This window comes from Nicotiana attenuata, chromosome 3 (genome assembly GCF_001879085.1).
Source record: "Nicotiana attenuata strain UT chromosome 3, NIATTr2, whole genome shotgun sequence".
Lineage (NCBI taxonomy): Eukaryota > Viridiplantae > Streptophyta > Magnoliopsida > Solanales > Solanaceae > Nicotiana > Nicotiana attenuata.
The window spans coordinates 18208778-18231283 of record NC_031991.1 but is presented as its reverse complement, the minus strand read 5'-3'; the positions used below and the strand labels follow the sequence as shown (position 1 = coordinate 18231283).

The following is a 22506-nucleotide window of genomic DNA, read 5'->3' as shown; positions in this document are numbered from 1 at the left end:
GAAAGTCCTTTTGAAATTCACAGTGCTTATACACGAACAGGGGCGGAACTAAAGTACAAACTTCTGAAATTGGTAGACTATGCTTCAGGCTGCATATAAGCAAGTCTAAATATATGATTAATGGGAAGCAAACTCAACTCAAATTTACTAGACTAAGGCAGGAATGGTTTGAAATAATCAGCATGTAACCTATAGCTATAAAACACATTCAGAACCAACCAACTTCACAATCAAACTAAAGGGTTGCAGCTTTCAATTCATACATATTATACTAAATCTAAAAGACATTCACGAATCAACTACATTCAAGCAGAATCTCATATCTAACCCTTAAGACAAAACATGTAGCCCTGATGACATGAATGACTCATAAGAAGGCTAGGCTAAAAGAAACACAGAACAGAATACAAGAAACTAGAAAAAAATGGTGAAGCAACAGAGAATTAACAATGATCATTTCTTCAACTTGAATTACATGGCTTCACATAACAGCTCAACCAAAAATTTCATTTCCATTCATAGTGTGAAGAGAGTACCTGAAAATTGAAAGGGAAAAAGAGATGAAGAAACAGTAGACAGCAGCAGAACAAGAGCACAGCAGTATCAATGCAACAGTGACCTCACAGCAGCTTGAAACCCAGACTTTAAAATCCAAAATCAAACCATCTCCCAACTCAGGTGCAAGGTGTGAAACTTTCAGAGATTTTAACTAATGAAGAAGATCAGAAACTCCCAGCTAAAACAGAATTTTGATCAGTTTTTATCAAAGAAAATGCTGGAAATCAGTGCAGCTTCAGAATTTTCAGCCGTTTTTGTTTTCTCAGAATTTTATGTCTTCCCATCTCACTTGAATGTCAAGCAAATGTGCCTTTATAGGCAAGGCATTAGGGCTGCAGAAATTAACTATGTTTTGCACTTCTACCCTTTTCATATTTTTGTTTTTGCTCTCATACCCTTAAGGTAGAATTCAGATTCTCACATGAGTCCCCTACCCCAGCTTCCTAGAAGCTTCCCCAATCAGTTACACACAGATTCCCTGAACTAATTACCCCTTAAACCACTGAAAATTACCCCTCCAGCCAAATATGGGTCAAGCTAACCCAACTCAAATTAGTATGGGTTTGTGACCCAAGTTGAATTCTCTCTTAGGCTCTTGACTTTTCTGAGCCCAATTCAAATCAGTCAGAGATTCATAGCTTTAGGCACTGATCAAAAATTCCCCAAAAGAAAACCCGGAAACCTTTTAAAATACAATCAGAACAAAGAAAAGGGTGAATGAACTAATTAACCTAAACACATAGCAGGAAATTAACTAAGTTATAGGCCTAATTATATTAACTAGGTGATTAAACAGAAAAGCAAACCAGAAGATTAACGGACTAAAAGAAATCAGAAAAACTGATTTGAAAATAAAACTAACGAGGAACACAAGAACATAATTTATTCTCAACCAGAAAATTAGTCGAGTTTCAGTTGAATCAACCAGAGAAAAAGAAGGAGAGATGAGGAGGAACGAAAACTAAAATAACACCAAACATGAACAAGGAATGAAGGAAGAACTCACCGACCAGGCTCGAACTCGCGATTGATATTCTGATTTAGTCCCCAAATAACGTCAATCGCTTGTTCTTTGCCAAGAACAAGCGAACAACATTATTTTGTGACCAAAACGACCCTGAACACTAAGAAAACTTGGAGGAATATCCTTGCATGAATGAATTCGGCTTTGGCTTCTAGGACTCGAACCCTAGATTTGAGATTCGAGAAGTTCTAGCCATATTCGAGGGGAACGGAGTGTGGATTTGGAAAGAGGGGAGTGAGGGGGTTCTGGGTTGTTAGTTTGGGGTGATTTGGGGTGGTTTGGTGTGGCGCCGCCGCCGGAGATGGCAAGGTTTTTTAGGGCGGCGCTCGAGGGTTCGTCTCTGAGAGGTGAAGGTTGAGAGAGATGAGTGAGATAGGGGGGGGGAGGTTTCCGACACTTAAATACTTGAGGAAGATTAGTTCCGGATCGTTCGATCAACTGAGATCAACGGTCCAGATCAAATAGATGAACTGGTGTCGTTTGGACTGCTGGGGGACTGGACCGGTTAAGTAAATGGGTTCTGGGCTGGGTCGACCGGATTTTAAAGGGAAAATTGGTTTTGTGCTAGGGAATTTCGAATTTTGGCCCAAATCTGACTTTTCATTCTTTTCCCTCTTTTCTTTTCTCTTTTTTTTTTTTCAAAATTCTTTTTCTTTTCCAAAAATTAAAATGACACCTAAATTAATTCCTAAATCAAAATACCCTCCCAAATTAAATTAATTAACTCTAACTAGTAATTACTATAATTAATTAAAACCAAATTAAAGGAAAAACTACCAAAAAATCAAAACTAAAATCAAAAGGTGCAAAACTAAGTTATTTGTGATTTTTTCATTTCTTATAAAACAACTAATTTGCTAATTAATCCAAGAAATGTAAAATTAAATCCTAAATGCAAATGCAACACATTTTTTGTATTTTTCATGAATTAAACACAATTAACATGCACAGACAAATGCAAGCAATTTAACGAAAAATGCTACAAAAATCTACGAAATTGCAAATAATGGGAAAAATTTATTTTCTTGAATTTATGGGAGTAATTCACATAGGGCAAAAATCACGTGCTCACAGCAAGTACATGTAAAGCAGTAAGAGAGACTGAGTTCTTAAAGTTTAAGGACTTTCAAGTTTCATATGAGAAATTCGTCATCTAGCTGTAAATTTTAAGGATCCTCAATTTTAGAAAGTAGGGAGGGAGTGATAATGATATTTTCTGAAGAATCATCTCCTATACAAGAATAACAAAGCAGGAGCCAAGTATGAGTATAAGTAAAATATTTCGGAATATCTCGTGAATTTGACACTTTATTTGGTGCACATCTGAATTATATTTGGTTCTAATTGCACACCCCCCCCCCCTTCCCCCTCCCAACTTGGAAGTTTGATAACCTTTAACCCCCGAGGCTGACACCTAAATTTTAGGCGCTCAGCGGTGAAAAATTAAAAATTTATCTTCATGGTATTATTTTTTAACTGTAATTACTGTATAGTCGTAAATAATAATTTATTTATTTTTTATTGAGTATTTCTTCTGCTTTTTAATGTACCAATGCATCTTTACATCAACTTTTAAAAAAATTTAGTTTCTTTTATGCAATTTTCGGGCCAAATATGTAAAAAGGACTTAATTGAAACTCCATTATTTTCGCCAAGTAAAAAGTTTAAGCAAAAATAATAGAATTCAAGCTGTGAATTTTTTTTTCTTATTTAGATGCAACAATTTTAAGTAAACAGGGTATACTAGAAACAATCTCTCTACCTCCACAAGGTAAGGTTATGGTCTACGTGCATACTACGCTTCCCAGACCCCATTATGTGGAATTAAAATGGGTATGTTGTTGTTGTTATTAATTAGATGCAACAAGTATTTATTTTAACTGGTTATTTTCTCTTCTTTTTTTTGAAGAAATCTTTAATTTTTTTTACTAGAGCTCCATCATTTTTAACTAAATAAATTTTTTAGCTAAAATAATAAAATTTTAATTGTATATGTAGACAATAAAATCGCGTCGAGAAAATAAAATCAAGACCGAAAATATTGCAACAATCGTAGCATTTTATTTTCGAATATTTTGAGTGTACAATCTCGATGAATCCTCTGATTCTTCTTTTCAACAGTAAATAAATCCAAGGGCCTTTGAGCTTGATCTTGAATATGTAATTGTCGCCACGAACGATGATCTTGTTCTTGAGCTTTAGCTTGATTGCTTGAACTGGACCTTGATTTGTTCTTCGTTCTTGAGCTTGAACTTGATTGCTTGAAGCTTGAAACTTGTAGAGAAATTTGCGGCGTTTGATCCACGAGCTCTCTCTTGCTTCTTTTTATAACTTCTGGTGTCCTTTCTGAGTTATGAAGACCCCTATTTATAGTTGTGGAACGGAGGAGTTGTGATAAGAACAAACTCTTTCCGACCAATCAAATTGAAGTGTGACATGGCCGCATTTGATTGGCCAGAACATGTCACTTGCACACGTGGCACGATTTCATTGTCTTTTAGTGTGACTTGGCATGCCTTGTCATTTTGACACGTGGCATGATCCCATTGGCTCTTTTTGTTTGACTTGGCGCGCCACGTCATTTGACACGTGACACCAAATTGGACCTATAGGAAGATGACATCTTGGGCCTAATGAATTGGGCTTATCACTTTAGGCCAATTAAATGGCTAGCCCAATGAATCAAGACTTATTTATTTAATCCATATATAATTATATTAGCCCGTAGTATTTATTGGACCAATATATCTTGAATTTAAAATATAATCCAAATTTATTTATGGATTTAATATTTATATGCCTACGGTATATCTTATTACAGTATTTCATCTTTAAAAGCGATGACAATTTGTCTAAAGGTTTATTTCTCCTTTGTCCTAAAATACAACTTCGTCAGTAAACGGGTCTGTCTTCCAAGTCTAAGTAAAAATTGAAGTCGCAAAACAAGTTGGGTTTCCTTCCCATCCCAAGCTGTGCAGAGAGGAACAACAATCTTCATCTTTATTCCCATTTATTGATTAGAATTAAAATAATACTATATGCGACTTAACTTATTCTCTTTTTGCTAGGTGGGGTTAAGAAACCACAATTTTGAGGAGTGAGGCTTGGTACGATTTTCCTTTTCTTTTAGGACCTGGGTATTTTTCTCTGGGAAATTTCATCGAACACCTAACACACAACTACCTTCTCCAGTCACCACGTGGCTGTCCTAGCACCGTCTAAACCCCACGTGTCTCGGACTCAATTTCATATACCCGCCATCTTCATACCTCCCACAACCGTCACCCACGCTTCAACAATGCACCGTTTCAAACAATCTCTTCACTTCTTCAAACCAAACGCTTACAGATGCTTCTCCACTCAGCTCGAAAATGCGGGCCCCATGGCAACCCATCTCAAGACCCGATCCGTTATCCGATTTACCGGACCCGACACCGTTAAATTCCTTCAAGGTCTCGTTACCAACGATGTACGGAGGTTAGGGGACCCACAAGATCAGGATAGGACTACCTTGGCCACTTCGAATGTCCCGTTCGTTTCGGTTCCGCCGGTGTATGCAGCTCTTTTGACTCCTCAAGGGAGATTTTTGTATGATATGTTCTTGTACAGGCCGCCTCGGCCCGATGAGAAGCTTGATCGGACTGGTTCTGGGCCGGGCCCTGATCCCGGGGAGCTTGAATTGTTTGCAGATGTCGATGGTTCTGAATTGGATGAGCTTCTGCAGATATTGAAAAAGTGAGACTCTTTTTTGCTATTGCCTATTTATGTTAATTGATTCAAGTTTGTTGCTTTATGTCATTTGCTTATCAAGTTCCAGTTAATTTTGATATGAACACTAGAATGTCCATAATTGCTAATGTAGCTGTCAGGTATACCAGGAATCAATCAATTAGCTATGCTTCAATCATAAACTAGATAAGGTTGGTTATGTGAATCATCTGCATTCAGGCAGCTCTGTTATTGCATGCATTAAGGATAACTACGAACACCAAGGATAGAATAACTTGAGATGGTTTGGTCATGTCCTGCGTCAACATACCCATGCACCCAGGGGCGGATGCAGCTAAGTAGTACCGCACCCAGGGGCGGATGCAGCTAAGTAGTACCGGGTTCATCTGAACCCAGTACCTTTAATTTATGTATAAAATCCACTAAAATTGTAGTAAGGAGTAGATATGAACCCATAACTTAAAAATATAATGGGTTCAATGCTAAAAATTTAAGAGATTGAACCCATAGAACTTAAATCCTGGATCCGCCTCGGCATGCACCCACTCCGTAGGTGTGAAATTATGGTGAGTGAGTGTTAAAAGGGGAGCGGATAGACCTAAAATCACTTAAAATCACATCGAATGAAGTTGTTTCGAAAAACCTACAATTTTTTTTGAATCACTGAAGATAGGCACAATAGAAGAAAAAGATCTATATAGGTGATGTCTACTAGTTGGGAATAGGTAGGTGATATCTACTAGTTGGGAATAGGTTTGTGTCTTGTTAGAGAACTTCTAATATTGTTATTATCATTATACTTATATATATTGAACTTATACTTTAGTTGATATGATGAGGACTTGAGTTGAGCTTAAATGGAGAAGCGAGGATTCATATAGCCGACCCCAGCTTGTTTGAGACCGAGGGTGATGTTGTTGTTGCTTGCTAGTTGCTTCCTGGTTGCTGGTGCTCGTTACAGTGGTCGAAACTTGGTTTTCTTTTCATGAAAGGTTTACTTTGAGGAGACACTGAAATGATTGATCAATTGATATTGGAGATATTGATCCATTGGATACAATTACTTTTACTGTTTTATTGCTTATTTGTTCGACTCTTGTTAAAGATACGTGTATTGTTTATGCAGGTATAGGTTGAGGTCTAAGGTTGATATGGAGAGCGTGGCTGATGACTTCTGTTGCTGGCAGAGGTTTGGCCAAAATTTAGATCACAAATCCTCTGTAGAGCCAGAGGCTGCCTCCCTTGGATGGGGTGGTGGGTTTGATCGCTCTGGCCAGTCATCTGCACAAGGGAACAATCGTGGGTGGCTATGGTATAGAGATCCCAGATTAGATTGTCTTGGATTCAGGGGTATTTTTCCTTCCAATATAACACGTAAGTCTTGGTTACTTACCTTTCCAGTGCTCCACCTTTTTCCGTTTCTCGTTTGGTCCACAAACAAGTTGTCTCAGCCGCATATCCTGCTGATCTGTATTGGCTTGTTTTCTGCACCTTCATTGATACGCCCCTTAGACGCAGAATTTGACTTTGAACAAATCAGATTATTGTTAGTATAATAGGCTCTTGGGCATGTCATCTAAGTACTTATTTCCACATGATCAAACATAATCTTTAATATGTAATTTTGACATGCCATATCACTCGTAGATCTTGTATATGCTGCTCATATATTTTGATATTCGCGACAGCACCTTTGGTTGAGGCAGACAAAGAGACAAATGAAGAAAATTATCTTCTCTGGAGGTTGGAGAAGGGAGTTGCAGAAGGATCAGCTGAGATTCCTAAAGGTGCGCCTCGATTGATCTATAGTATAGAATTTCCTGAGCTATGTGTTTCCCCTTGAGTACCTTTCTCCGTCCTTGTGGTTATAAATTCAAATAGTATGTTCTCATGCTTAGCACGTTGAATTTTCATTTTATGTTCTTGTGTTTAGCACGTTTAACTCCCCCTTTTTTTGTGCGTGTGTGTATCTGTGTGTCCAAGCTTGTTAGTCCTACCGTTGCAATCGACCAACTGAAACTTGAGTGCGAAAGTCAATATTGCTCTTCAGCAATATGCATCTTGCTTCACTACCCCCTGTGAAAACCGCAGCTGAATGTCCTCTAGCAATTTCTTTCTCCACTTAGTCTGTGCTATCTTCAGTGGTTTATGTGGTAGGTGTGATGGTTTGTAGGAGTTAGAGGTAAGTTTGCAGGGGAGAGTAAAAGGTATTTTCTGCTTGGTAAGGGAGTCTGCGCAGGTTTGACGGGTTGGTGGGCTGTAGCAGCTTGCTGCATTAGTTTGCTTAGTTGGTCTGTGGGAAGATTAGCTCCTTTGACAAAGGTCAATATTGAGGATGATAAACAAAGATATAAAGAATTGATACACTAATAACATAAGAATTTCATCCTGCCTTTTTGGGTAATATTCGTACATCTTTTCCAAGTAAGTTGTTTCCACACTTGGAGGTTGTCATTGTGGAAGTATGCTTTCTGCTTGCTTTTCAGCTTCTTTCCACGCGATTGTTTTATGAGAGTATATCAATTAGAGAATCTAGAATGTCCAAGAGTCTAAAATACTCCAGATGTAGGGAAATGGATCTGTGAGAGCTTTAGAACTTTTGCGTCCTAAAATGGAATTGAGTTTCATTTATTCCTATCTTTAGTCTTCATATAATATATCTACCTTAATTGATAGTAAGTTAGAATTGTAACACTATTACAAAATTATTACTTCATGTAAGATAAGAGCTCTCTTGTGTCTGGAAAGTTTGTTGATCGCCGACTTCATTTTCAGGAGAAGCTGTCCCTCTCGAGTACAATCTAGCTGGTTTAAATGGAATAAGCTTTGATAAAGGATGCTATGTGGGCCAAGAACTCATTGCTCGCACACATCACCGTGGGGTCATTCGAAAACGTTTGCTTCCCCTTAAGTTTGTGAATGACAGTGGAAAAGGTAGCTTTCTTAGTACTTGCCAAAGTACTTCATAATACTTCAGAATCTTTGACAAATCTCCCTTCTCCTTCTAAACCAGAGGTGGAACAAAAAGTTGCTCCAAGGTCAGAAGTAGTTGATGCATCGTCTGGAAAGAAAGCAGGAACTGTCACAACTGCCCTTGGAAGCCGTGGTTTGGGTCTTCTGCGCTTAGATGAAGCCTTTAAAGGCTCTTTAACAATACGGGATCTGGACGATGTCAAGGTCCAGGCAATTAAACCAGAGTGGTGGCCTGCTGAGTGGTTATTAGATCATCAAGAGCAGACTGCAGCTGCTTAGATATCCTGTTTACTGACTGCTTGCATCCTGCCAAGGTTGGCAAATAACCCATTTCAAATTTCAGGGTTCCTTTTTTGAAGATTACCAGTACACTAAATATGAGGAACAGAAGGAATAAGACCAGTTCATCAGACGACAGAGTTCTGTAGTAGCAATTGTTGTTTTGTTGTACAAATAAATCTCTTTTATTGACTAGGATGTTCCCCGTCTTGGTCCCCTTCTATTTAAGCAAACATTGTCGATCTTAGGATCTAAGATCACGATGTATGTGAACAGTTTGAAATTCCAGTTGCTGTTAATAAAAACTGTTTGCTTCTTAACCTTAACGGTTCCCCCCCCTTTGAGTTATAGGATGTTTAGCGTACTATTATCCTCAGATCATGCGCTGAAGAACAGCAATATGGATGCGTAGAAATTAGCATGTTATGTGAGAATTGGACTGGATTCAATAGCAGCTACTGTGCCTATTGATTATGTACCTTCTATTATTTCGAGCTCCGTATTGTACTTTACTTTAAACTCAGTAGGCGTACACCCATCTAAATTATGTACCTTCTATTATTTCGAGCTCCGTATTGTACTTTACTTTAAACTCAGTAGGCGTACACCCATCTAATTGTTAGATACTGACGATTGGCTAACGAACTCCAAAAGTTAGCCAGTTCTGCAACGTTGCAAGTCAGGGTGAGGTTCATCCAAAGCTCTAACAGGGAAGAGCCGAGGACATTGTTGAATAATAAAATGGATTTATCAAGCAAGTCTAAGAGAAAATGTGATGAACGTTATCATTTTATTGATCTTTTTCTAAAATTTTATTACCTAAAGGGTAGGGGAAAGGGAAATGGGGAGGAGATTACAAGATGGGGAAATTTTAGAAAAAGCCTCACAGATAGAAATTGAGAAAAACACACGAAAAATATTGAATCTAAAATTCTTTTCCCAAGGCAAGAAAGTTGCCTACGGCGAGTAAAAGTTTATGCATATTAATCGAATCTTAAAATCCATTTAGTGAGAGGGCAATGCATTGAATTTTCCATATTACTGCACAAATACATCTTCAGAAATGTTAAGTGCTCTTAAGTAAAGATCCCAGGGGAGGACAAAAAGGTGAAATCTTGTTATCCCCCGGCCATCAGCTACAGATCTCCAGCAGGCAGCGGCATTGCAGACAAAAGGTATTCACCATTCATGTCCTTACTTTTCCAGTTTCTACTTCTGCTGAAATGGTGTTTGGTAAAAGGAATAATTGTTACTATCTGATAGATTCCTTGATATCTTTACATTGTTACTATCTGATAGATGCCTTGGTATCCAGGGGCGAAGCTATATGTTTTGAAGGGTCGTCGGAAAATTACAGTGTACTAGGTAAAATATTAGATTTTAGAGGTATATATCATATATTGACCACCCACTATTTATCGGAGAACTTTTTTCACTTCTTTCAATTTTGAACACCCTTGAGTAAATTTCTGGTTTTGCCACTGTTGGTATCTTGTATGTTATCCTCAATTTCCATTTTTCTATGTGATACTGTCAACCTTTTCTCTCTAAAGTTCAATATATGATATTCTTTGTTCTGTCGATGTTCTGATATATGTTTTTTGGTTTTGCCTGCTTCGTTTGGGACTGTAGAACAAACGTTTTAGCACTTCTTTATCCAGCGATGCACGAATGTAATTGGTGCTGGAGGGGTAATAACACGTTCTATTTTGAATTCTGTTTTACGAGCTGCAAGCTATTTAATTGAGGTGATTATGTAGGAATTATCATTTGTTTCTTGGGAGAGCGTCCATTAACTTAGGAATTGCTAAGTTTTCGGTGGCCTTTTAGGTTCATATCAATGGATAGCTGAGAAAATTGGCTTGAGCCAGTCTTTACCAATGCTTTTAATGTAAACAAGAGTGCTGTGGCAGCCATAAGTAATACATCAACAGGTTAAAATGGAAGTGAAGAAAAGAATAGTATTTGTGTGGGGTGGGGGAGGGAATGGGGGAGGAGCACAGAAAACCATTTTCATAATATTATTAGGAAACTATTTTCCAGGAAATGTTTTCACTTCTAATTAAAAACTGGAAAATAATTAATGATTTGAACTTGAAGCATTCCTAGAGGTATTTCCACCTCTTTTTCCACATTGTGGTATTAGTTCTTTGCCAAGAAAGGTGGATATTTTAATATGGAATGGCTTTTGCGATGATTTTCTTCTCTGTATGTATGACTATATGAGATAGTAAAAAGAATGCATCCATTAGATTATTGACCCTGAATAATACATTGAAATACTGTCAAAAGATCAGATAGTGGTACAAGTTCATTAGCTTCCTCTTTATCTCTTGTGAGCTTCAATCAAAGACGCCAAACGAACGTCCCAATCTCACCTTCAAACCTTCCAAAGAATCTGTTCAATCTGCTTCTTTATTTACAGAAGATCAAGTGATGTTGCATAACATAATCCATCCAAAAACTGCAGTCGTTATCGCCATGGTACTTCTTCCTATTGTTAATAATCAGCAGCAATTTTCAACGTGGAAAAAGACCTTGTTTTTCGTTTTTCAGCCACCACTGGACTTGTTCAATTCTTCATTCACTGAAACCATACTTGGCCTACTGTCTGGATCCTCAAGAGTACAACTTATTGCAAGTTTAGTAAGCAAAGTTGCTTCACTTACAGAGAATGTTCCCTTAAGATTTGGGTCAATAAAATTCTCAAAGTTGTAAGATTCAGCTGCAAGTCGCATTGAGCAGTCAAGAAGTCCTTTACCAGATAGTACTTGAAGGATAATTACTCCAAATGCATATACATCACTCTTTTCTGTAAAGCGTCCAGTCGTAATGTATTCAGGAGCCATATATCCAAGCGCAGCACTGACCTTAAGCGCTGAATAAACGACATCATCAGCAAGTAGCTTTAGTAGACCACAGTCCAGTATTAGTGGAGTGAACTGTTGATCAAGGAGGACTTTCTCCACTGATATGTTGCGATGAACCATCGAAGGTTTGTTCGGTTCAGAGCTGTGCAGATATCCTAGACCTGATGGAAAGAAGCATAACAATATCAGCCAAAAGGTAAATGCAAAAGGTACATGCAGGAATTAAATAAAGGATTTAACTTATATACACTGATAGCGTAAAAATTTAGCACTATCACTAATCTAAGGTTGCTTGCCTTATTTTTCGAGTAACTAGTTCCACTTATTATAGACAGTTACTTGTTGTAGTGTAAGCGTTTCTTTTACGCTGTCAATGTATTGAGCCGAAACAGCCTCTTTACCTTCATAAGGTAGGAGTAAGGATTGCGTACATACAACCCTCCCCAAACCCCACTTGTGGGAATATACTGAGTATGTTGTTGTTGTTGTAATGTATAGATAATGTTGAAGAAAATTTTGAAACTGAATAAGATGCAATAATGGACAAAAAACAAAGAAAACCAACCTTTAGCAATCCCCTTGATGATTGAAACTCTTGTGGACCAATCAAGAACATGGCTGCTGTTTCCTTCAACATCAAGATACTGAGAGAGGTTGCCTTTAGAAGCAAAATCATAGATTAAAAAGCACTCACCCCTTCCCTTTGAACAACAAAAACCTCTTAATTTGACTAGGTTTTCATGTTTCAGTGAGGTTAATAAGCTCAATCCTTCCATAAACTCAGTCTCCTCCGACTTACAACTCGTCACACTGATCATTTTCACAGCTACTATCGATCCATCTTTTAAAATTCCTTTATAGACAGCGGAGAAGTTGCTCTTTCCCAATAGATTTACCTCACTAAAATGCTGAGTTGCAGACTCAACTTCTTCCAGATTGAACTTAAATCCATGTAAGAACTCGTATCTCATGCTACCATAACTCTTTTCTGGAGTCATAGGGTCCCAATGATTTGAGTACTCAACAGTAAGTAACGGCGAGGGGCTTCTCTTATATATTTCCTTTGTCTGATCAGTACTAAGCCTATCATCAGATGCATCAGATGTATTTCCAACTCTTTGTTTAAGCCTTCTACGCCTAAATATACCGAAAACTACAGCAACTACCAAAGTTACAGTGACTGTAATCACTGAAGCAACAATAATTGCTTGAGGAAATTTTGATGATCTTGAACAATGAGTTTTATTACAATGTAAGCGACTAACATTAGCCGTTTCTGGAACATCTTTAGGGACGCCGTTATTATTGGTATTAGGATCTCCATTGGGAACAACTTGATTCACATTGACATTATCCCAGGCAGTGCAAACTCTCAATGAAGTAAATCCAGTACCACATAAACCAGGATTGCTTTCATAATTGAATTTTCCACTCAATCTCCTCAAAGCTTCAAAATAAGAAAAAATACAACACATTTAACAGACTATAACTTCAAAAACTAAACCAAAAAAGGAAATGGTAGATTATAAAATGGAAGGGGAGTCTTGGCGTAACTGGCAAAGTTGCTGCCATGTGACCAGGAGGTCACGGGTTTGAGCCGTGGAAATAGCCTCTTGCAGAAATGCAGATTAAGGCTGCATACAATAGACCCTTATGGTCCGTCCCTTCCCCGAACCCCGCGCATAGCGGGAGCTTATTGCACTAAGTAGATTATAAAATGGCAAGCTCAAATAGGGAACTAACCTGGAGGAACAACTCCAGTAAAGGTGTTGTTTTGTATTTCTAGAACTTCTAATTGGGGAGCAGCAGCTAATTTTGATGGAATTGGACCAGAAAGTTGATTGAATCCCAAATATAACCTTTTCAGCATCCCTTGGATTCCTAAATTTGATGGAATTTCACCTGTTAATGTGTTATGTTCCAATGCAAGAACACTTAATTTTTTCAAGAACCCAATCTCTGTTGGTATGCTCCCTGTCAACTGGTTACTACTCAGGTCCAGCACTGTGGAACCACAAAATGCATAAATCATATCAGAACAGATATCATTGTTAGAGTAGGAAAAAAGATATAAAAAAATCTCCAATTTCTTTTTCTGAATTGCCAAAGTTTTGATTTTTAGATGTCACCTCTTTTTTGGAAAACTTAAAAATTCAGTATTTTGTGCAAGACCAAAAATATAACCTACAAGAAAGAGTACTCAACAACAACAACAATAACAACAACCCTGTGAAATCCCGAGGTCTAGGGAATGCAGTGTGTACACACTGAGACGGATTCAGATTTTAAAGTTTATGGGTTCCTATAACGATCTCAAGTTATCAATTGGGTTCACAATCAAATATTTATATATATTTAATAAATTTATTAATATATATATACAAGGACTGTGCAAAAGCTACTGGGTTCCCGGGAACCCGCACGCTACCCTCTAGATCCGCCACTGTGTACACAAACCTTACCCCTACCCCGAGGAGTAGAGAGGCTATTTCCGATAGACCCTCGGCCAACTTACAAGAAAGAGTGAAGACTTAAAACTAGCGGTGGGGATGTAACAGTGGTGGAACAAGGAATTCTAACAAAGGATTCAAAAAGCGTGAGGAAGAAATTCTTGGAATAATTTGAACCTGCAACATTTAGCAATTTTCAAATCACCTTTATTGTTGAAATTAAAACTTTCCTTATGTAAGAGAATTCAACAATATATATACACACAAAGTTAAACTTTTACCAAATTTGAACTATATACACCTTCTTCTCGCAAAACCAAATTAAAAAGCCACCAATCCACACAAAGTCTTATTTAACACAACCAAAATATCTGCATAGATCTCTAAGAAAATTTGCAACCAAAAATGAAACCAATTTTCATCAAAAAAAATTCCCAATATTCCCAACAATTTAAATAGAAGGATATTTAATTAAAATAGCTACAAACCTTGTAAACTTTCCATGCTACCAAGTTCAGGTGGTATAGTACCAGAAAGATTATTGACATTAAGATAAAGATCAATCAACTCAGTCAAATTCCCAAGTTCCTTTGGTATTTCCCCAGACAACAAATTATAGTGCAAGTAAAGACCAGATAAACACTTCAATTCCGCCATTGCTGGTGACAATTTACCAGTAAGTCCTCTACTTTGCAATGAAATATTTGCTACTTTATGATGTTCATTACAAACCACACCAAGAAAAGCACCACTACATGGATCACCATTACTTGTCCATGAAAAAAGTTTCTTGTTTTCTGGGTCTAAAGTAGACTTTATTTCCATTAAAGCTCTTACTTCTGCATTTCCGTTACTAGGTTTGATAGTACAAGAAAATGCAAGAAATAGAGAAAAGAAAGTTAAGAGGAAATAATTAGCACCCATTTTGCTGAATTTTGTGATCTTTCAGAATAAGAGAAAAGTTGAGGTTTTTAAGAGGTTATTGTTGTAACACCAATGAGCTTTTGCATTGGGATTGAAATGGAGTTGAGCTTGGTGCTTCACAGTAGAGAGAGAGAGAGAGAGAGAGAGAGAGAAGAAGTAAATTGGTGTGAATTGTCGAAGGAAAAAAAGAGGGTTAGTTAGATATACGACGACTTTTGAGCGTAGTGTCTGACACATGCATGCACATTCCTAGACATACCCATCTTGTAATTCTTTAAGTATTAACTTAAATCCATAAAGTTGTTATGAACCGTGTACCTTTTTTTGTTTAACTATCTAGAATTGGGAATCATTAGTCGGACTAATTCAAATTTGTATCGCATATGGATTATTTCAGGAATTAAGAATTGTTTCCTGCATAGGCGGGCCCAAAATTTGAAAGTAGTCGGTGGTGGGGAAGCCAGAAATTTTCTCAAGGATATGTGTTCAATATATATTATGTACCTTTAAAACTTAATACTTTACCTATATACGCAATATAAATTTCCAACAAAGGATGGTCAATTGACCACCCTAAGCAAAGTGTGGCTTCGCCCCTGGTAGTCGGGGCACCACTTGAGTCTTAGGATGCTAATCAAAATATATACCTATTATATATTTAAGATATATACACAGATATACACATAATTTTCTGAAGTTATTGAGGGTCGGTGACCTTTCTATCCTAAGAGTAGATCTGCCTCTGGTTCCAAAGGCGGATTCAGGATTTTAAGTTTATGGGTTCAAACAAAAATCACAAGTTAATAAACAATAATATTGGGTTCCAAGCTAAATATTCTTTTATATTTAATAAATTTTTCAATACAAATACAGTATCTAGACAAAAGTTACTGAGTTTACGAAAACCCGTAACTAACGCACCGAATCCTCCCTTCTATCATAAACCTTTTCATTTCCGGAACTGAAATCCAAGATCTCTAATTAAGGGTCAAGTGAACTTATCCATTTAACCATGCCACTATATTCCTCGATGGTATGAACCAAGTTCTTTGAATATCACTATAAGATAAAAAGGAAATTGTCGTGTCTAAATTTTATTTAACAACTAATTATCCTTATAGTATAATTTATTCTGATAAGTTAGATAAATGTTTGGTTGAAAAACAAAGAGATAAATAAAAGAATTTTTACAAATTTTCAGAACGAAGAATGTAAAAATTTGTTAAATCTGAATTATTGAGGTTCCTCAATTTTTTTTTTAAATTTTTATTTTCAATTTCCCTCTCTGACCGCGTTTCCTTTTTTCCAATTCAAATTTGTAATAATGTGAACATGTAATCAGCTTCCAGCCGTACAAAACATGTATTCAATTCTGCAATATTTACACCATATAGTAATAGTAGTATTTAATTAATTTCCTGTGGAGATAATAGCTGTTATTGCCAGATAGTCTACAGAAGAATCAGTCTACACGTATAATGTCTCACCCCAAATGGAATTTAAATATACAAATGCATATATACAAGTATAGAAGAGCATGCATGTGATTTCTCAGATTGAGATTTAGCTAAACGCGGATTTAAACAAGCAATTTAACTATTATTGGCTTAATGTAGTAATTCTTAAACGTATATACAAAATAGATTGACACCACTTGAAAAATAATGCAAGGTAAACATTAATTTCAAATAGCAAAAGAAGCCTTAGAACCTGAATAACAGGTTTGAATTTTATGAGTTCAACCTTCACGATATGAACTCATTACTTTTAAAATTTTGGATTCATATTTAATATTTTGCTAAAATTGGTGGTTTTTACTTATATATCTAAATATTTGTAACGAAAATACTGAATTCAGTTGAACCCGCGGCACAAACACTGCATCCACCACTTTAGACTCAAATCTATGCACAACTGTGACAAAAGATGAACACCGCTTTTACAGATACTCCCTCCGTTCACTATGAACTTTGCACACCCCTTAAGAAATAATAAATGAAGTGTATAATTTACCATTATACCAATATTTATTGATGCATATTTTTAATGAATTTGAGAAAATAATTTCAAATGAGTAATTAATATTATGTATATACAGAAAAAAAGAAATTGTCTTCTCTTGATATGCTTAAAGTGACAAAATAAAAGTGAAAATTTATTTTGAGAATATTGAACAAGTAAAAGTAAATGGAGGGAGTATTATGTACATTTATTTGAACCGTGCGTAACTAAGTCGTCGCCAAAAATATGAATGAACCAAGTTATGGGGACACTGAGAAATGTAAATGCAGTGTGCTATTTTTGGGGCCAAATTTTGAATCAAAGCCGAGAAATTAATGGGTTGATGCTGAAATATCGGTCCTTTTTCCACTATAATTCTAACGCTCCTTTTTCATTCTCAGCTCTCTCATTTATGTTTCCTTATTCATGAACCTGTACATCTCATTCAATGATTCAAATTTTGAAAAATTCTCTGCTTCGACCCTCCTCCACATCTTCCCAAAAATAAAGAGGCACTATTTTAGAGGTAGTGGATTTTAAATGATTAAAAATGGTAATGTTTGAATGGAGTAAATTCTAAGCAAAATATACTACTCTTTCCTGTTCAAAATAAGTGATTTTTTTATTTTTTTCACACATATTAAAAAATTTACCTTTTAACATTAATTAGCAATGAAATCGACCATATTAACATTTACTATCTATTCACATAAACACTCCTAACACATACTCTTACATTATTTACTCCAATGGCAATGTAGGAAAAAAATAATTAATTCATTCTTGAAATGTGAAAAAATCACTTATTTTGGACCATTGTGGACCTGAGGGAGTACTATATCCAATGTTTTAAGGACCGGTTTTTTTTTTCGAATTAACTTTTCAACTATTAATTCTTAAAATATTTCTTTATCAAATTAACTTTTGAATATTTCCCTCCATCGTCACTAATATCAAATGTTGGTGAAATAATGTGTAAATTAAACTTTATATTCAGTGAAACACCATTATTTAAAATGCATAGATTTGTTATTTTGAAGAGAGGAAAAAAACAAAATATACAATTAAAAAAGGGAAGATATATATCAAAAATTCCTGAAATTGAGGCCATATTCATCATTGAGAATTGAGATGTAAGTCTTAGCTGAAGTCCAAATTAGATAGTACCTAATTTGGACTTTAAACAGTTTTGTCAACAAGTAGGGTTGACTCCTTGAGCCCCTCTAGCTTCTAGACAGTACTTTCAACGAGTATTTAAGTTTAAAATTAAGGATTGATGACACAAATATTTAAAAATATTCAATTAAGAAATAGCATGTTTTGGTAGTTTCTTGCATTTATTTTAAAATAAAATAAAATATTTTTGTCGGGAGAGTTGATTGATTCTCGCCAGACATATCTTATTCAATATGCATATCACTTTGGATACCCTATTAAGAGGCGGAGCCAGAATTTGAAGTTTATGGGTTCGTGATTGTAATCCGTTTAAGTTACTGGGTTCTAAATTGATAATTCGTATATATTTAATAAATTTTTTAAGATAAATAAAAGGTTTGGATTAAAGCAATTGGGTTCTTTCCGAACCCGTATACCGCATGCTAGCTCTGCCCCTGACCCTATTCTTATAATAGAAATGACACTAGATAGCCACTCTAAAGGGATATATTTAAGAATAAGACAGTGAGTTCTGGATTTTAGTTTTTCAGTTCAAATTTTCAGGATAAAAATGTCCTGGGTTTTCCTGAAGTTAAGATTTTTAGTTTAAAATTTTAAGACAAAAATAAGAACTGGCTAATCCCTAAATAGCATCCCCAAAAATGGCTATCTGTGAAATGATAAATTCATAATTTAGACATTGTAAATTTTGAGTTAAAACTATGAGTTTCAAGATGTTAACGTGTGTGTATATATAGAATCAAATAAATACAACATAAGTGTTTTCAAATATGATTCTACTATTAATTAATGCATATTCTCACATTAACCAACCGAGAAAAGTAATTCTAGAAACTTTAGTTGTCCTTTTTGTATTTTTGCCAAAAATATGCTAACAGTTGGCAGTCACAAGAAAGAAGAAGGGTGGGCTAAATAAATAAACAAATGTCACATTGAGCCACTGATTTTGACATTTTGAAAATGCTACCTTTCAAATTCATAAAATTGCTATTGCTTTTGAGTGTTCAATCGTAGTTCTCAAAATTAAAACAAGAAATAATATGTAGATAGTAATACTCGAGATTCATTGTCAAGATCAAGAAATTAGTCCTTAATAACTTTGACTTATGAACTTAGTAGCTCATTTAATATTATATTTTGCATGTAAATATACACATTATAAATTCGTATTGTCACGTATATAAGTTGTTTAACTGGTGCGTAAGAAACAATCAGAAAAGTAACCTAATTCGTTAACTTGCAACTACTAGATGCAAATTTTAAATTATTTGTCAAAAAATTCTTAGTTTAAGAAAAAAAAAATCGAGAAAAATCATCATTATGATGTTAAGATTTGAAAGAACCATAAAATATGATCTACAAAAGTTCTAAGGGTGGAAACTAAGAATCTCAAGATTAAAGGCTCATTTATATTATTTTTTAAAAAAGGGTAAAAGGTAAAAGGGAAAAGCCTCTCTTTTTTCTTTTTATCAGAGGAATTATCATGTTTCACTTTTTCTTTTTTCCTTTACCATTTATTTTTCACTTTAAATAGAACACAAAAAAATCTCAATGATGGAGAGATAGAAAGTAGATTTACCAACTTGGTTAGGAAGGAAAAATTTTATTTTGTGCCTCACACAACTAACACTAGTTGTGTGACGCCTCTTTTTTGTCTCACAACTGTGTGGGTCCCAGAATTTTGTGAACCCAGATGTGTAAGATATGGGCCCACAAATATGTAAGATAAAAAGAGGCCTCACACAACTAGTGTAAATTGTGTGGGACACAAAATAAAATCACTCGTTAGGAAGAGACATAATTTTCAAAAATATCACTGTCAATTGGTTTTGGTCCATTAAAGGGTTACATTACAACCACTAACCAGCAATAACATTTACATCTTCCTAATATTTTAAAAGGTTTTGAAAATAATTAAAACAGACCCATATGATACATTAATGGGGAGAAAATTGAAAAGTCGATTTTAGTCATAATCATTATGAATATTAAAAGATGATGTCTAATAATATTATTAATGTTTCTAAAATCTTCCCTCCACCATTCACGACTTGATTGAGATATAAAGAGATAGAAAAAGAAGCGTAGGGGTGTTAATTAGGTCATGGAATTGGTTTTGAAAATTGACTACAAATTTGAAAGTTCAATACTAGCTGGAATATAAATTATGCAACCAAAAGAAGCATATACGTGGACTAATCCTGTAATTACATTCTTTTCTGATTTGATTTGATGTTTTAAACGTTCTACAACTTAACTAATCAAGTATCAAGCTCGATGACCTAACGGGCAATAGAGCGGGTGAAAATTATAGGAAACCGAAGTTTGAATTTCAACATAAATAAATAATGCTAGGTAATATTTTTTCATATATTTAAGTTTTGGTGGACAGAATGGCTCATTACGTAGATTGGGAAGAGATAGTATGTACCAAATGAACTGATTTAGTTGCGCAAGCTAGTCTGAATATCATAGTCTATGCATATTTAAAAGAAAAAAACAATGTTCTTTTTTTTTCTGGCATAAACCAATTTGTCTCAAATTTCAAATCTCTTGTTGTCATTTAATATGATGTTCTATTGACCTAAAATGAGGTAGTTCTGATAAGATGGTATTGTTGTACAGTCTGTATAATCTCTACTTCTATCCTCATAGTTGTAAATGAATAGTCTTTACACAAATTCCACCAATATTAGGTAAATATAGTGCTACCACTGAATATTATTGACTTGAGATATTAATCGTCGATGACACTTGGTCTTGAGTCAGTACCAAAATTCCAAAACCTATTCATGTTAATTTGTGGTGTTAGTCAATCCCTTTAAACTACCAAATTATATATGCTTTTTGCTGGATTCTAATAAAATTCATGGAAATGACATCAGCTAGCCATTTTTAAGTATGATGTTCAAAATATATTTACAGTTTATAATGTATTAAAAGATTAATCAATTTTGCTCATACATCAGCACATGACGTCCTAGAGTTTAAATCTCAAAGTTCAAACTTCAGGACACTGTGTCTTAAATTTCGAAAATTATGTCTAGAAGTTCGAGTATTATGTCCTAAATTAAATTTAGTAGTTCAGAAATTCAGGACACTTAGTCCTGGATTTCAAATTAGCAGCTCAACAATTCAGGATACAAAATTCTGAATTTCCAAATTCAAGATACTTAGTCCTGAAGTTCAGATGAATTGGTTAATCTTTAAATACATTGTAAATTGTGTATATATTTTAAATTGCGAACTTAAAAGTGGTTAATGCTGCACTTCGCCCACCGTACCGACTAACCTCAGTTCGTATAGCCGAATATCTCTCTTGAACTTAAGATTTAGATTGTAGATCTAAAGATTGAGTTCCTGCCATATATGGGAGAAATTCAAAAATAGCCAGATTTACAAGTGGTCATTCAAAAATAGCTAGAGTTACAAAAGTAATCGAAATCTAGTCACTTTCATGTAAAGATAAATCTGAACAAAAACACTGTTCAAAATCCGAAAAATACTCCAGCAAAATATACTGGAGTTCTAGTATAATATATCTGTCCACCATAATATGATGGAAGTTCATACACAGGTGATCCAATCTCCAGTATATTATGCTGGAACTTTCCGCGTGTTGGAGTTCCAGCATAATATGTTGGAAGTTCATACACAGGTGCACCAATCTCCAGTATATTATGATGGAACTTTCCGTATTTCAGCAAAATAGTGACTATTTTTCAATGACTTTGCAAATGCTGGCTATTTTTTAATGACCAGCCCGAAAACTGGCTAGCCCGTGCTATTTTGACGCCATATATGGATTCTACTTTTGCCTTCCACTAACAAATTACAGGCGTCTCACACAAAACTAAGAAGACATGGCTGACATATTATACATAACTTTTTAAAAGGCAAATAAGCAGTCACTTCATTTCATAGTGATCTTAAAGTTTATTCTTTGTCCCTTACGTATGATTAAAATTTTGGGTAAGATCTCCTTAACGGGGGAACACAAGAGTACGAAAATACTGTTCTCGCCCTCATTCTTCTGCCAATTTCTCCTATTAAGTAGGACAACTCATATTGTCCCCACAAAGTTAAAGACTTTTATTCATAGATGGTAGCATTATGAGTAATGACTATGCTGAGAGTTTTTGAACTTTGCAAGATATGAATTCGCTAGCGTTTGGACACAAATTTAATTGAAACTTGAAAAAAGAATTGTTGAAGCTGTGTTAAAAAATAATTTTTGAAAGTTGAACTTGTGTGAGTAGAAGAAAAAATTTCACCCAAACAGTGTCCTAAATCAATTTTTGGAACTTGGAATTTTTTGATTTTCTTTCCCCCAAAACATGATCATATTTCGTAACCAAACAATGTTTTCAATTTGTTTTTTGAAAAAATAAGCCAAAATCTATGATCAAGCGGGAGCGAAAACTGAGTTTCGAAACTGAAGTGCTAGCTATTTCATCTATAGATCATACCTTCCTTGTAGTGCAACTGCTGTATAGGGTATGAATATAAACTTCAACAATCA

The 22506-nt window shown here is 35.3% G+C and overlaps 2 protein-coding genes across 2 annotated transcripts; one reads left to right on the top strand and one right to left on the bottom strand.

Moving 5' to 3' along the window:
* On the top strand, nt 4471-8889 carry LOC109223363 (putative transferase At4g12130, mitochondrial). Its single transcript, XM_019387643.1, has 5 exons — nt 4471-5317; nt 6438-6685; nt 7000-7098; nt 8087-8245; nt 8325-8889. Exons 1-5 carry the CDS (start codon nt 4881-4883, stop codon nt 8561-8563), a joined length of 1182 nt encoding a protein of 393 aa, XP_019243188.1. The 5' UTR covers nt 4471-4880; the 3' UTR covers nt 8564-8889.
* LOC109223361 (somatic embryogenesis receptor kinase 4-like) lies at nt 10787-14993 on the bottom strand. Its single transcript, XM_019387642.1, has 4 exons — nt 14372-14993; nt 13177-13437; nt 11999-12880; nt 10787-11594 (listed from the first exon to the last, which is right to left on the bottom strand). Exons 1-4 carry the CDS (start codon nt 14805-14807, stop codon nt 11116-11118), a joined length of 2058 nt encoding a protein of 685 aa, XP_019243187.1. The 5' UTR covers nt 14808-14993; the 3' UTR covers nt 10787-11115.